At 38.1% G+C, this 16,449-nt stretch overlaps 1 protein-coding gene and 1 pseudogene across 1 annotated transcript in view; one reads left to right on the forward strand and one right to left on the reverse strand.

The window, feature by feature from the left end:
• The window catches only part of vps37d (VPS37D subunit of ESCRT-I), a 46,532-nt gene extending 37,710 nt beyond the window's left edge, over positions 1–8,822 (forward strand). Inside the window, exon 4 of the mRNA XM_088012447.1 lies at positions 525–8,822. Coding sequence (XP_087868573.1) covers positions 525–1,058 — 534 coding nt within the window. The 3' untranslated portion in view covers positions 1,059–8,822. The remainder of the gene's footprint in view (positions 1–524) is intronic.
• Positions 8,823–12,601: 3,779 nt separating this feature from the next.
• Positions 12,602–14,047, reverse strand: LOC106909058 (ATP-sensitive inward rectifier potassium channel 1 pseudogene; annotated as a pseudogene).
• Positions 14,048–16,449: the final 2,402 nt, after the last annotated feature.

Raw genomic sequence — 16,449 nt, forward strand, 5'->3', positions numbered from 1 at the left:
TTTGAAAAGCAGAAGCGGAGCCTCCTTCACCATCAACAAGAATGCAGTAAGAGATTTCTGGATGGTAAGTCAAGAAGAAAATACTTGTCTGTTCCAGCAGCCATTGTACAGCGGTAAAATCAGCTGACCAAAACTGCTAGAACTTTGCTTGAGTTGCTAGGTAACAAGGCTGGGCTTGATTGGGGTTGCTTGGTAACATTGCACTTTGGCTTTACAAATTGGAGGTTTTTGAAATGGCTCATTTTCGGACACGAAAAAACATTAACTTATTGACAAAAAATAGCTGGGTAGTTTTTGTTTTTCTTTTAGGTGCTTGAGCTGTTTGTAGAAGCAGCAGAGATCCAAATGGAAATACAAACTAATTGATTTATTGTTTATTGGCAGGCTAGAGCAATGTTGACGCTTGATATCAAGCATCTAACTTCAAAGTACTCAACTGGCCAACTTGAGGACAGACAACTTGCTAAGGAGGTAGGACTCTTTAGCAAGTTGTCTGATGATAGTTTGTCTGCTCTGCTTCCCAGGAGCTGCTGGAGAAGTTCATGGAGGGCAACGTGAGTCTGGATGAGTTCCTGGATTCGTTCCAGAGCTACAGGAAGACCTACCACATCCGCCGGGCTCAAACAGAGAAGATCCAGGAGGCCGTTCAAGCCCGGAAGCAGTCCAACAAAAGCAAGAGACCCGAGGAGAGCCAGGTTCCGGAGGTGAAGAAGGACTCCGAGCCGCAGCAGGAGCCTCAGCGGCCCAACGGCTTTGTGGCACAGGGGCCTCTCAGAGTGTTCCAGGTCCGATATGGCCTGACGCCGGCCATCCTCGTTCCCCATTACCCTGTTTCCCCCCCTGCCTCGGCGCCGAGCCATCAAAACCCTGCCTCTGAACCCCCAGTGGGCCAGACCCACATCTTGAGCCCAAGCAGCCCGATCCCAGGACACGGCCAGCCAGTTGGCCTCCGGGTCATAGGCCAGCTGCCGGGTGGCTGGCCCGCTAACGGGCGGCCGGTCCGGGTCCAGCAGCTCTACAGACCCAACCCGCAGCAGCCCGAGCCGCCATACCGATAAGCTCCAGCAGTGGGCGGTAAAGAGACAGTTAGAGAGGTCTTCCAACCCGTCGGAGCCAAGCGGCGGCTGTCACAGTCACCCAGGCAGGCAGGCAGGACAGAGGTCCAACGTTTCTGTTGTCCCTCCATGGCCAGGAAAGCATGAGCATAAAGGTAGAGAGGTGGCAGACAGGAGAGCCGGGGATGGGCTGGGATAACGGCTCGGGTTCATCTCTGGTGAGCTAATCTCCTCCAAAACATCCACTAATCTGCTTTTATTACTTCATAAAACCAAAACAGGAACAGCTGCTGTGTGCTGGTTTGAACCCTCCTGGGTCCCTCAACATTTTCTGCATTGTTGATGCAAATGTTTTATTTATTTTTTTCTTAGGGAATTTATATTCTCTTTTATATAATTTTTAAAATAAATGGAGCAATCTGCACCCCTTAATCATTTTTATGCCATTCTGAATGTGTTCTTTGGTTATACCAGCTCCTGGGCCAGTCTTTAAAAAAATTCAGCCTTCTTCAAATTAAACAAAATTGGTGTGAAATCTTTAAAGGCCAACAAAATTATAACGACAAAAACAAAAACTTCTGCTGCATAAACGTAGCACAGATCATTGACACCATATTTCAAATGGTTTTGTAAATGTGGACCAGCTAGTTGACCTTTGAACTCTGAAGATATTTATGTCTTTAAAATCTAGTGGCACAAACGTAAATTTGACACCAATTTCGTTTATGTTTTCTTTTGTTCTTTGCCACATTGTTTAAAAAAACAATGTGGCAATGTGGTTGCAGAAAAGTTTTCATCCAGATGAATCTGCACAAATCATTGTTTTAAACATGCCAAACCCATTGGGGGCAGTGTAGCACACAGCTAAATTCTGTGAGCCAATCGGATATCTTCAAAAGAAACATAACTTCCTGTTAGAATCTAAACATGGTGGCCGGAAGTTCGATTGTCTGAACAGATATATAGGCTTTTTTTAATATCGTATTGGAATATAAAGTTATTAAAACACAAAATGATACAGATTGGGAATCGTGTCAAAGCAAGTATGTAGATTAATTGTTGCATTATTTGTCGCAGACTGCGAAGTGCAGGACCGTAAATCTGTTTTCTAATGTACACACAAGCACAAAAACTGAGTTTTCGCAAATTTGATCGGAGTTTTAATAAATAAATGGAGTTTTTGTGTGGATGAAAGGCCAAAGCAAATAAACATTTTGAGTCTATGAACACAAGATTTTCTATTTGCATATTTTAATCACTTAAACTGGAATTTAAGGGATTAAAAAGTCTGAAAATGTGGGAATATTATTTATTTAAAAACTGCAGTTTATAATGGGACTAAACAAATTGGTGAGGGAAAAAAAATGAAGGGACCTCATAGAGTTGACCCATAAAACGCAGCCAAGAGAAGCTTTTTGTGTTTTCCAGCCTTTAGATAAGAGACGACACTGCTGCTATCGAAGCCCATCCCCATGGAGAACAACATGTTTTTAATCGTTAATTCAAATTATTTTCTAATATATTTTGTATTTTACAACAATGAATATGAAAGCACAGAGCAAAGTCAGATGTTGGAAGAAGAAGAGGAAAAAGGATCTTATTGTTAGTTCATACAGCTTGAAACAAAGAGAAGCTCATCCAGCTGAACGATGACGTCAGTAAAGTGGCGTTAGACATAAAGTCCTGTTGTTTTCCGTTTAAGACAGAGACCTTTATGCTTGGAGTCATTCCCAAGATTGGGAGCGCTGCGGGATGTTGGAAGGAATGCGGCTGCAGACTCATCTCTTTCAGCCTTTCATTAGCGCGGCTCGTCGGTGGGCGGCTTATTTATTCATGTAAATTCAGTTTTTTACGTCCAACTTCAAAGCCCCTTGTTTACCAAATGAGGAGCCGCTTCCTCCTTTCCAGGGAAGCAACCGTTTTTATTCCTGAGCCGCAAAGTGCGAATGTCACCGCTTCCCCACTGCCTGTCCTGCAGAAATTTATGAAAGACAGCAGTTTGGCTCTGTTCTTAAACATAAGTTTGTTCATCGCTCATCGGTATCTCATAAGTGCATGCTTACAACAGCTTGTTCAAGTACATGAAAATGCCTTCAAAAAGCCAGTGCCCAGTTGCATAATAAACAGGGAGGGGATTTAATTTGACTTCCTCTTCTAATTTGAAAAAGATCCTTAAATGGGGGGAAAAGTGAAGTGAACGTTTGTTTCTGTGTTTATCTCTTCATAACAAGGAATTAATTTTCTGCTTAGTAGCTTTTCAGTCTCTGAGCTTAATGTGTTTTTATTAGGGGTGCACCAATTTCCTTAATTTTGGGAGACCAGCACTTGGCTGATACTTCCCTATGAAAAGGTCTTATTGTTGCTAGTTTAGTCACCACATTTAGCGACTTTTCTGACAAAAAAAAAAATCTGAATTGTCAGGTCTGGCCTTTTCAGTTCAACTTCAAAAATATTTTGTTGAACCCAAATGGAAATTAAATGTTGTAACTCATTAATTTGAAGACTTATTGTAGATGGTGATGGCTGTTGGCAGAAAGCTCTCTTGCAGCCGTCTGTATTACAATGAGTTTGAAAAAGCCTTTGACTGAAGACACTGTTTTCTCAACACATTCTCATGAAGAGAAGGCTCAGAGCAGTCCATAATTTTCTTCGTTTTATGAAGAATCATTCATTGAGATCTTAGAATTTGAAAATGTGAATTTTTAAAATTATGCAAACATCTAAATTTTTTGAATTTAAACATTTTAAAGATCATTGATCAAACAGAAAACTGCAATCAGTGCATCCCTAGTTTTCATGAAAATGATGCATTCTTAGAGCTGAAGCTGTAGCTAATAGATGGCTCATGTTTGTCTTTAAAGGTAGAGAAAGGTTAACCTAAATTATCCTTTAATTTCAAACTAAATGCTAATGATTTCTACACAGAATGATGAAGATCCTCCTGCTAGTTTCTGTTGAACAAAAAAGCAATAACTTTCTCATGCTTCCCCTCCTCCTCGGCTCATTTTGACTGAGGAACCGAGTGGCTTTTCTATTTTAGGCTTGTCTCTGTTTTGTCTGCTTTGTTGACAACAAATTGGTTTGTTTTGAGGGGGAAAAACACAATACAGTTCAACAACAACCTACGGAAAATCTGACAGGACAAGGAAAAAGATTGGGAGGTGGAAAACATTCGGCCTTTTTTGTTCTCTCCTCACAGATTAAGTTTTGTTGTTTGTGTTATTTAGTAAATTGAAATGCAAATGAGACCTAAAACTACATCCCTGTTTATCATAAAGTATGAGAAAGGCTGCATGAAAAGAATTTGAAAGAAAGCTGGAAATATGCAAAAAAAATATTTATCCAGATTAAAGCTTTCTTGGGTTGTTAATGAACAATATTCTTTTTTTGAGTTAAATTGACCTCACATCTTTTAATATTTTTACATAAAAACTCACCCTTTCATAATTTTATTTACAAAATTATCAATTTTTATCCATTTTCAAAAGAAAGAAAAAATATTTTGAGCCTCAAAAGTCACATTTTTTTATTTTATTTTAAAGACATCTTATAAAGTTAGATAACTATCTAGTTTAGGAAATTTATTTTTAAAGAACCACTAATTTTCTCTCTATATTTAGGGTTTAAAATAAAAATAAAGATACACATTTGCAAAAGAGGATAGCTTTTTTTCCTGCAGGATTGAAAATTATGTAAAAAAACAAAAAAACAGATTCCAACCAAATGACAAGAAAAACAGATCTAAAAGCATATTACTGGTACTTTTAGTGTCACTTTTTCTGGAAATTAAATGCAAATATTGTAGAAAAACAGTTAAAAACCTACATTTGTGATATCTATATTTAAAACACTAGCTGGTCATTTTTGTGTCTTACCCAAAGTCATTATGGTGCCTCAGGTTTCAAGGTTTCAGAAAACTGATTTAGGGTAATTAATCTTCAACTCTCCTAAACCCAAAAGAACATTTTGTATACTGCAAAAACACCAAATCCTACAAAGTATTTGGGTCTGGTTTCTAGTGCAAATATCTTAATACAGTTGAAATTTGATCAAAGTAATTTTTAAGCAATTTTTTAGTCAGCATTTCATTAATATTGATTGAAAAAAGTTAGTCCCACTGGTAGAAATAAAATGATCTGCCAGGAATTATTTACTTAAAACAAGCTCTATACCTTTCTGAAAGGTTACTTGTAAGTTAGTTTGGTTTTATTTCAAGTGTACTGAGATCTTTGTAGTAGAAACTAAAATACTTGGTGTACCTCTTGTTACATTGGGCTTTGATGCGACTGGGTTCTGGCTTCAAACATGCTGTGCCCACTCAGGTTCTTATAGGGAAACAAAAACGGCTTCATAAGTTGTAGTTGTGGTGGCGATGAACTCAAGTCAGACTAAAAACATCAGTGAAACCAAATCACCATCGACTTTCCACTGTTGCTGTGAGAGTTTACTAAAAAAAAGTTTAGAGTTTTGTTGTTTCTCACAGTCCTGATTTCTGTTTTTCTTGGTGTGTCGTAGTGACGTGTGAAACTGGTGGTTCATGTCAGACTGGATGTGTGTGAAAACTCAAATATTGATGTGAAGTGCTTTTTTTTTTTTTTTTTTTTTTTTTTTTTGTCCAGTCTGTACCTAAAGTGTGTTTTCTAAAGAGATCTCGTCCCAGCAGCCTTCTTCTTGTTAAAAAACCCAGAGCTAGACGTTGGCCAGCTTTAAACGCCACGCAGAAATCTGACACGAAGCCGCTGCAGGCGCTCGTCAAAGCTGATCAGCGGTGCAGCGTGTAAGACTGAGCTAATAATATCCCTGTTAGCTGATGCTTGTCGCTACGCTGGCGTGCGCGACACATTCAAAACACGATGAAGGTCGTCGGCTCATCATCAGCAGTTTGATGTGATCGTGGAACCAGCGCCAGCAGGTAAATAACTCTGGTTTCATCTGCCAGCAGAAAACATAATTATCCTTAAAATGCTGTGGATGAGCTTTCTGCTGCAGTGACTGCTACTTTCCAACCCAAGACCATGAGGCTAAATTATCTCATTTGATATTGTCCACTACTAAAACCAAAATGTGTGGACATTAACTGCATCCAGAAAGTGAAGCAGTCTGATATTGAGAGAGCTGGAAGGAATCTGGCTGCAAATACACAAAATAAGGTTAGTCAAGAAATAAAATTGAAATCTGGTGCTAAAGCTTAGGTTAATATGCTGTTTTCAGCTTAAAGACACTAGTTTTTCTGTGAAAACAGTTGATCGACATCAGTGTTTTTTGCATCTAAAGGACTAAGGATATTGGAATCAAAACTAAGACTAAGACATGATTATTAGATTTTCCAATTAAATTAAGATTAAAATAGGGTTGAACTGGGTTAAATAATATGCATTCAAGCTCTGAAATGATCCCGACTATCAGTTTCAGACTTTGTGAAGGTCTTTCTTTGTTTTTTTTCTTTTTTACTAATCTTCAGTCTAATAACAAACAGTATTTGGAAAAAAAAGATTTTTACACACTCTGCAAAATGAGATTCACAGATTTTTTATTTTAATCTCTGCCATTAAATTGACTAAAGCTTTTTGTTTAAGGTGAGTCGGGATTAGCCAGAACAGTGATTATATACAGACCTATTCAATAAATAATATCCTAATATTATGTATTTATTAAAACGTACACTGCGCCGTTACCTAGCAACCCAAGCTGAGCTCGAGCCTGCTTGGTCAGCTGGTTTGACAGCTGTATAAGCCATACAATGGCTGCTGGAAAAGACAAGTGCTCTGTTGATTTGCCATCCAGAAACCACTTGCTGCATTCTTGTTGATTGTGCAGCAGGCTCCACTTCTGCTTTTCAAAAATGTGCGGTTGTATAATTGAGCCTCTGTTTGTAGCCATCTTCACATGTGAGTGCAAACGTTGAGTTTTGTGGCCAGCAGCACATTATTTGGATTTAAAGAGACGAACAGCTTATTCTGAAAGGAGGCAGGACTGAGCAGACTGAAATCTCATCTAAGAATTTTGCAAAAAGAGTAATGATGTTCAGGCCATATATCTATCCTTACCTGCTCAAGGAAGCATAATAGGTCACCTTTAAGACTTTTGTACTGTACTGTTCAGAACTAGAGTTTCACTACTACACATGTCCAGATTTATAGCGGTAATAAATGTCGAGCAGCAGCAATAAAATCTTCACTTGTCTTCCAGTGAGCAGGTGTGTGGCTAAAAGGTCACTGTTTTACATCAGTGGTCCTGATGGGAGGGTAAGTTATGACCACTCTGAGATCTCTCCATCTGTCAGTGAGGAGACTCTCACTCATTAAAAGCTCTGAGAGACAACTAGAAACCAGGCCGCCCACTGAAATATTTATACCCAGCACATTAGGCCATACTGTACTGAGACGTAAACATGATGTCCATCGCTGCTGGCAGCTGAGGCGGTCGGTCTGAACACACAGATGTTTCCAAACGTGTGGGTGGACTCGGAAAAGTAAAGTTTCTGTCATTCAGACATTAAAATTTTGACGTTAAAAAAAGCAAAAACGTTTTTTGCGTCCGAATTTAGCTCAGGAACCCTACAGGACGGAGCAGCTGCTTTGCTCACTTTGGGGACTTTATCTGGTTCTCTTTAAAAGTATTTTTAGCAACGTGGCTCAGAGGACGGCGTCAGTCTGTTGATCCATCATGTCAGTCCAAACTGAAATATTCAGGTCGATGGATTGGGTAGCGGTCCTTTGTTCTTCCCCTGAAGTTTAGCCTGACACTTCTCTCTCTCACCTCCATTAAGTCACCTCAGGATTGAATATTTACGTTCGATGGATGGTTATTTTAAACTTGAACTTTTTGTGTTTGGACAGAATATTTGTTTTCAAGTTGAAGTGGGTGGTATTCGCTCCAAAAAACTAGCATAAACTCCAACTTAATATGATCAATATGATGTCATATTAAACAATCGAAATTTGCTTCTACAATAAAATAAAACAAAGAACATTTAATTTCCACTTTTGAAAGAATATAATTTACTGTCCTACACATTAGCCGTTAGCATTTTCCTTTTAATCATCTCTTTTTACCACATTCAGGTAAGGATATTAAACTACATTTATGCTCAGGCAGAGTTTAAAATCCACAGGGTATCTTTATTCTTACTGGGTACTGAAGTTATTGAATCAGTGTCTAATCACACATCACGAATCGATTATAAATGAAAGTAGCTGCACAGATTAATTAACAGCTAAATGGTTAATTGAAATGCAGGAGGGCTGTGCAGTTGTTAGCTTTAATTGGTCAAAGCGAACACCGGTTACTTTCCTACTTCCTCTTTGCAGACATGTAAATAAACCCATTCTATCACTTTCCCACAAAATGTCTTGATTTGTATGCCGGTCACTGCCTTTTGAACTGCATTATCAGTGCCAAAACCACAGGATATCTTATTAACACTTATTTCTGAGGGTTTTGTTTCAGATAAAAAGAAAAATTCAAGAAAAGGCTCTGAAACTCCCATTTCCTTCCTGACCCACATTGCGTGGTTCTGCTGGTTAAAAGGAGGCTGCTGGGAAAGTTCTTCTGCATGCTGAGCTTTACATAAGCTATCTGCTAAGTACCATCAGGCTGGTTTATTGTTGAAGAAGACTCTCACTGGGGGAACATCTCTTGTTGCTACAGTTCTGCTAACATTTCAGCATTCAAGTGACCTTACACAACATGTTTACATGTGAAATATTCATCATTTGCTTCCTATGTGGATCCAGGAGATGTGAATAAAAAACATTTGGAACTGGAGATGAATTTGTACTTTTGTTTTCAGTTGTGTTTTATGACTGGAGTGTTTTATTTACATGGGGAAAAAATGACTTTTCTAGGAGAAAGAGGTCACATCAAATTAAAAACAAGACACGACTACAGGGTCTATAAAAAGTATTTGACCGCTTGGATTGATTTTATTTACTAATCACATTTGTTTATAAAGATTTTATTTTTGGAAAATCAGGATTTATTTTCACTAGTGCTCCTTGTTCTTCTACAGTTCAGATTGATGTCAGCCTGTCCAGCACCTACCATCTTGTTTTACATGCATGTTTTTCAGCTTTTACTTAAACTTTGAATTCAGATAGGAAAACAGATAAGAATGATTGAAATAAAGTAGGTTTTTTAGCTTACTTTAATTTATTTCATTTGCAAATTCTTTTTAAGAACGAAAGAAAAAAAGAAGAAAAAAACATTAAAATGAGAAATTGAATTTGGTCACTGTGTGGGGGGAAAAATCTTTTTTTAAGCGCTTAAAAAATAATCTGTATTCAGTTCATATTCCTGTATTACTAGTCTATGCCCTGCTACAGAAACCTGTTCTTGCTAGCAAAGCTTGTTCACTGCTTGCATATACATAATACCGAGATTTTTAAACCCGCTGTAATTTTGGAGCAAGTGCTGCCATTATTTTCTTGTTTGTATCAGAAAACGACATATGCAAGAGAAGGAGTTGGTGCCAGTATTTATGGGAGAACGTTTAAAAGAAATTATATGCTACATAGTAAGGCTAAGAAGCTAATAACTTTTACACTATTCATCATGCTGCTACTTTTTTAAAATGTTTTTAATATTCTTTTTTCATATGTAAAGTTAAGTTAGGAATTAGATCAAATCTTAAATAATATTGTTGTCTTTTGACACCTAAATCAATCAAATCACCGTCAAGACGGTAAAATGACGTAGGACCGTTGACGGATTTTGGCGTTACCAGCGCGGTTCTAGAACCTTAAGTTCACCATAGCAACAGTAACTAAGGAAGGGGAAGCTCTAGCCTTTAATTAGTTGAGTTGGAAGTACGCACTTTCTTCGTTTTAAATCCACCTTTGTTGGTTTCATCAGCTTCAAATTTACCAATCCGCCTCAACTGTTCATTGTTATGCAGATGAGGCCCAGTTAACTTGTCTCCCGCTAATCCAGATGGGATCAAAGCCGCAGCAGAAGCCTCGCTGACAGAAGATGGTCCTAAATGAACAAAGAGGCTCCGTCTCTGAGAGAATAACGTGTTTTGGTTCGCCCGGTCTGCATGATGAGGAGGATGAATTTAACCAGGTGATGTTGGTTTCTACCTGCTGCCATTCCTGAAATTGTGCGACAGTGTGAGCTTCAAGAATTTAATGGCTGGAGCTTTTTCTCTGAGCATATAAGCTTATGAAAGAAAGATTGCTGGCAGAACTGGGACAGATTTAAAGGGAAAAAAACAAAACAATCATTGTTGAAGTAATTGTGTGATACACATCATCACACAGCAAATAAGTGGACTGATGCTCTCTAGTGGTCGGGGCAGCAGGCGTAGCTGACTTTTTTTAAATATCAATTTGGTCAAGAGAAGAAAAATGTTTAAAAAGCAAACACGTAAGAGGATTCAGAAGTACATAACTAATTAATACAATCTTATTTCTAAAGATTCATAATCTTATACATAATATCTTGTGAAGAAATTGCAAAAAATATCACTATTTTATAAAAACAAAAATACCCTACTGGATAAAATGTTTTTCTTTTAAATATTGAAACAAAAGCACCACAAACTCAGTTTAAATTAATATATATTTTTAAATGAGAATAACTAGTTTTCATTAAATATTTGTGGAAAATTTCTTTAATTTATGATTTGTTTCCTATAAGATAGCTCATGCCAAAAATAATACCATTCAGTTGTCATATTTTGTTTATGTCTCATAAACAGACAATGTTCCAACTGGACAGGAGGGGTAACTCGTAATCTGAACGTTGTCGGGTTGATTCCATCTTTCTCTTGCTATATTACTGAGAAAGGCACCTAATCTCAAATTCAATTTGGATTGAAAAATACTTTATTGAGCTGAAAAGAAAATGAAATGTTGTTGTAGCTCATATTAATTCAAATTCTTCACAGGTTTATAGTCCCAAATTGGCTACCAATGTGACTTTCAGTATTTGATTGTGTGCAAATTTTAGTGGTATCACTAGAGAAGTGCAATATAATTTCTGAACTTTTATAATAATCCCAAACAAACATCAAAGTTGGGTTTTAAATGACACAACAGGCCGCCATTAAGCTGGTGAAATCTCTAAGCTCCACCCGTAACCATGTTGGGAGTTTCTCAATGATGGCTAAAAGACTGGTCAGTGGTCGGAAACTAAAACAATTACCTCAATTACCATAACGCCAAGATAAATGGTCAAATGTCCAGCCTGAAGCTTGAGCTTGTAGAAAGAATTTTTAATGAGTGGATTTGTCACAGACTACTGTCATGGTCTACTACAGAAAGCCTTTGCTGCTATCCAGCACTCTTTAATAAATTTGAAAGTTGTTCTTAATACAAAAAAAAATACATTTATGTATTTTTCCAGATCCATAAAGCCACAAAACAAAATGAAATAGAGCTGGTTTACATGTATAAGTATCTTGGCATTTTGATCATCGACTCCCTCACTTTCAAACTCCATGTGGAAAATCTCGTAAAAAACCTCAAATTAAAGTTATTATTTTCAAAATAACTTGTTTTCATAGGGTACTAGAAAAGCGACTTGTTTCTGTCTGTGTTGGAGTATAGAGATATCTTGTACACAGTTGCTTCCTCACAATGTCATAGGATGCCAGCCTGTGTGTCTTCTCGAGGTTCATTTCAAACTGCAAAATGTCAACACACCACTGTGATTTCTACTCACGGCATGGTCTGGCTGCCTGAACGAATTTCCACTGGTTAACTTTTATTTACAAGACATTACCTTGACTTCTGCCAGCCTATATCTGCACTGCAATTACACTGAGAAATGTTCACTCAAACCGGGTTTCTAATTTTGTAGTTATGGGTGATTACTATGGCAATAATGAGCAGTAAGACAAATTACACTGAAAAAATCGCTTTATTCCAGCTGAGGATCTTACGTTCCCTGAGATATTACAACCTTGTACATCTAGACTGGCTATAACTAAATTATGACATTTATAGCTACCTTTGCCGTTTCCACGTCATGTTGAGATACAGGACCTGCCAACATGACTGAAACACCACAGGGTTAGTGTTTAAAGTGAGATTGTTCTCTGCTACATTCCCTATAACAGCCTTTAGAGCCCACAGTTTCTCATTAGAACAGGATCAGCCTGTAATCTTCTCAAGAAATGCCCACTGTGCCATTCACTGTTTTATTTTTTTTATTTACACCGTATCAAAACCTTAATGTTTTGATACAGTGTTTATCCCCATAAAAACTCCAGGTGGGGTCTCATTGTGATGAGCAGTCTAATTCCAGTCAGTTGTCAGTTTTCACCGTTCTCTTTCACAGCCAAACCTTTCTGTAGTCTGTAGTGCTTGAAATACTTGAAACAGAGTAAATGTGTCTGTGGGTTTCATAAAAGTCAACCTACATGCTGATTCCTTGACTTTATTTGATGGCATATTATGAAAAAGAAAGAGTAGATTTCCGCCAAAAAAAACCCTCAGAAATATTCTAGAAAAACAAATAAATTTCTGAGTTTGAAAAGTCAAATATTTGCTAGAAAATACATGGAAATTTAGAGATTAATGTCAGATATTTTCTAGAAAAAAGTTTCAATTTGAAAAGACCTGTGAAGCTCCACAAATTTCAAAGTTGAAATGTTTTGACTTTTCAAACACATATATTTTTCTTTTAGAACATTTTTGAGATTAATTCCAAAATTTCTGAGTTTTTTGGCAGAAATTTTCTCTTCCTTTTATTTTTATCTTCAGTGGCCCTTATAGCTTTCACCTTTCCTCTAGAATAGGTACGTTTCACATTTTTGTGACATCTACCGGGTCAGGAATGTCGATCACCTGGAAGCCCAGGTTGTCGATGCCCAGCTTGAGCTGGTTGATGTGGTTCTCCTTGTTGGGGGTTCTCTGGTCTACGTCCGTCTCAAAGCAGTGCACGCAGTGCGGCGTGGTAACTCGGACACTTTTGGAAAAGTTTGAGAAATCCACTCGATACTTTCCTGTTTTAGTGCGGGAGATGATGGGGAGGAAGCTGTAGCCCCACTGGATCTCCTGTGGGACATACGATGTTCGTACCTGGCATGATGAGCTGGTGGACTCTGCCGTCCCGTCTAAAAACACCACCAACTCAAAGTCCTGTAGGGGGAGAGTGTCGGCGGACAGCTCGTAGAATGGACTCGATCTGTTAATGACGTGGTAGAGCGTCAGCGGACAAACAAAGAATAAGTTATCCTTGCCAGCATCAACCATGAAGTCAACGTCCACCTGATCCAGGATGATGGTCTCTCCATCTGGAGTGGTGGTGGTCCTCAGCAGCTTGCCATAAATCTGGCTTCCAATCAATAAGGTCTTTCTAAGGTTGGCCACTCTGATGAGGAGACACAGACTTCCTTTCTTCAAACAAATGACCGCTGTGTTGCTGAAGGTGACAGTCTTTGCCCTTTTCTTGGGTAAGGAGATCTTGGCCAGGATGATGCCACACATAAAGCAGTTGATGAAGACACCAACTAGAGACTGGATGATAATCAGAGCCACCGTGCCAGCACAGTGCCCAGTCAGCGCCCTGCCACCATAACCAATGGTGGTTTGTGTCTCTAGTGAGTACAGGAACGCCGTTGTGAGGCCGTTAACATTGTCTATACAACGGACATGCTCCTCTGTTTGGTTCTGCGCCGTCAGGTCCCCGTTGCTCTTTGCGATCCAGTACCACAACAGGCTGAACATGAACCAGCTGCCAGTGAAGGTAGCCACAAACAGGACGAGGACAAAACGCCAGCGGATTTCCACGAAGGTAGTCCAGAAGTCCACCACAAAGGCGAAGTGGTTACTATACTCAATGTTGCCAAACTCGATGTTGCAGTGCCCATCTTTGGTGACCAGACGGCTTTTTCGGGTTCGGTGTCCAGGCGGCTGGATGTGACCTGGAAGCAGCTGGAACATCCTGGAAATGTAGAAATAAATGCAGAATTAGTAATCAAACAATATCTATGCAATAACAAAACAAATATTGTAATATCAGACGTAGAAAGAATAATTACTGGTATTCACTCCACATCAACTAGACAATCTATCAAGTTAATATTTATAGCACATTTCAGCAACAAGGCAGTTCAGTGTTTACATCATTTAGACACAAAGATCATAAATTAATGTCAACAATTGTGTAAAACATTAGTAGACATTACTTTTTATAAAGTGCCATCGTTAAAATCATCAATACACATCAAATGTGTTGGTCGGTGTTCTATTTATTATGGTTCCAAAGAAACTGAAGAGGTTTAGTCTTGATGTAAAGAAACTCAAATGAACTTGCTTCTTCAACGTAGCTTGAACAAAGCAAACATTCTTCTGACAAGTAGTAAATAGAACTTTTATTGAAACTTTGTAATCACATTTTTGCATGTTAGGTTGCCCAACCCAAGTAGAAAAACATTGTTTTTAAATAATCATTTATGTACTAAAATTTGTATATAAATTACTGTTTCTACTCAGAGTTTGGCATTTTCACATTCCAAGTCAGACAATCGACTGGAAAACCTTCAGAAATTGGAATTAAAACTTGAAAAGTCAGAAATTTTTCACCAGTTTTAACCTCTGACTCCAATGAATTATTGGCTTCTGTTGCTAATAGCAGTTAGCCTGGTCAATGAGAAATGTTATTGATAATTTTCACAGATTTTCCAGCTTGTAAGTGAAAAACAGTTTTGCTACCATTTCTGAGATCCCTAAAGACCATTGGAAGATTACGTTTACAGAAATTCTAGTTAATAAATGTTAGGGTCCCTTAAGTAATACTGGACTAGTATTAAAAAATGATGTTTATTTCCATCTTCTCGATGTTGGGGAAGTGTAATGTCAGCTATCGGCCATAACAGCTATGTTAATATGAGTATATTTCTAATATTGTTGATCAAGGAAAAAGCTATATTTAAATTCAAAATTCAGAAATTGATAGCAAATTGAAATTAAAATATCTGAATTGTTTCATACTTTTGGATTAAGTAGTAAAGCAAGACCTCTGCAAATGAACATGCACATTTTTATCATCATTGTAAGAGTGCATCAGGGTAATTGTGATGCATTATTGAACAGAATGGTGGGTTGGTACTATTTCAAACCAAATGGTCCAATTAAAAGGTTCAAGGTCATGCATGAAGCTGGCATACTATAAATATATATATATATATATATATATATATATATATATATATATATATATATATATATTTATTTATTTATTATCTGAAGAGTTGCTTTATAATTTTTTATGACCTGTAATATCACCATGGTTTTGTCATAATTGTCGAACTGGAAACATTTCTTGTTTTTTTTATTTCCTATTACTAAAAACTTATATTGTTCTTCTCAATGATTTCTGAAACATGCACATACCATAAATATTAAGTACACCTGTTTATTCTGCAAAGCTTCTATCATTATTAAAAGATAATTTACCAATTAGCAGGTCAACAAACCTTGTCTTGCATTATTGGTCCAGCAGCAGCAGTTCACTGTGAGTTTCAGTAAAGTTTGGACGTACCTGCTCAGTGAGACTTTGGGCCCAGCGTTCCCCTTGGATCTGCGCTAGAGCTTTGGACTCCTTTCCTTTTAGCTGGTGGCCATGGAGGCGTTGGAAAGATTTTAATCCACAGTGAAATTTCCTAATCCCAGCCACATGCCACCATGTACGGTGGCCTTATACAGCTGCAGGACTCCCGGTGGGCGACTCCCTTCATGGTGTTGACACTGTAAATGCCTGGCCAGGACGGGCAGGAACGAATATTCTGGAAAACAGCCGACTGAATGCCTTCAGTAGGGTTTTCTTTGTTGGGGCAGTTGGTACGTCACTTGAGGCAACCGAAGTTGGCCGGCCCGAGCACTCACGCTGTTTTTGTTTTCAGTTCTTGAGAACATTTGGGATTTACAGGAGGCCACACAAAAGATCCCTCCAGTTGCATTTCATTCGGCCCCCTCCCCCAGTTCGAACCTGCTAGGTTGCCCCACATTTACATCAAAATGAAGAGCTGCAGAGACACAAAGACCTCACTATGCCTTTTCTGCATGCTGCAGTTCTTACATCTGAGAACCATCTGCTGTTCTTCAGGGAAATGTCTTAGATCTGTAAAATATACTTCCAGTGGTGTAAATAAAGCAACAGGAGATGATTCGACTAATTAGCATTTAAAAATATATATATTTTCTAACTAAACAGAAGCAAGATCTGTTCAGCAGGTGCATATTATGCACAATCATTTTTTTGTGTGCCACATTAATGCAAATAGGATACCATTTGGTTATGTTTTGATTTTTTGTGTTTTTTTTTAAGAATGCACATCAGACTGTTGCATCCTAAAAGCACAAGGTTGCATTATCACATATCCTTCCTCTCTGCAGCTCTTAGACTCTACAACCATCACTGCTGCCAACAATCTTAACCAGTGTTT

Source organism: Poecilia mexicana, unplaced genomic scaffold (assembly GCF_051168715.1).
Source record: "Poecilia mexicana isolate PSO_F unplaced genomic scaffold, ASM5116871v1 scaffold_14, whole genome shotgun sequence".
In the NCBI taxonomy this organism is placed as follows: domain Eukaryota; kingdom Metazoa; phylum Chordata; class Actinopteri; order Cyprinodontiformes; family Poeciliidae; genus Poecilia; species Poecilia mexicana.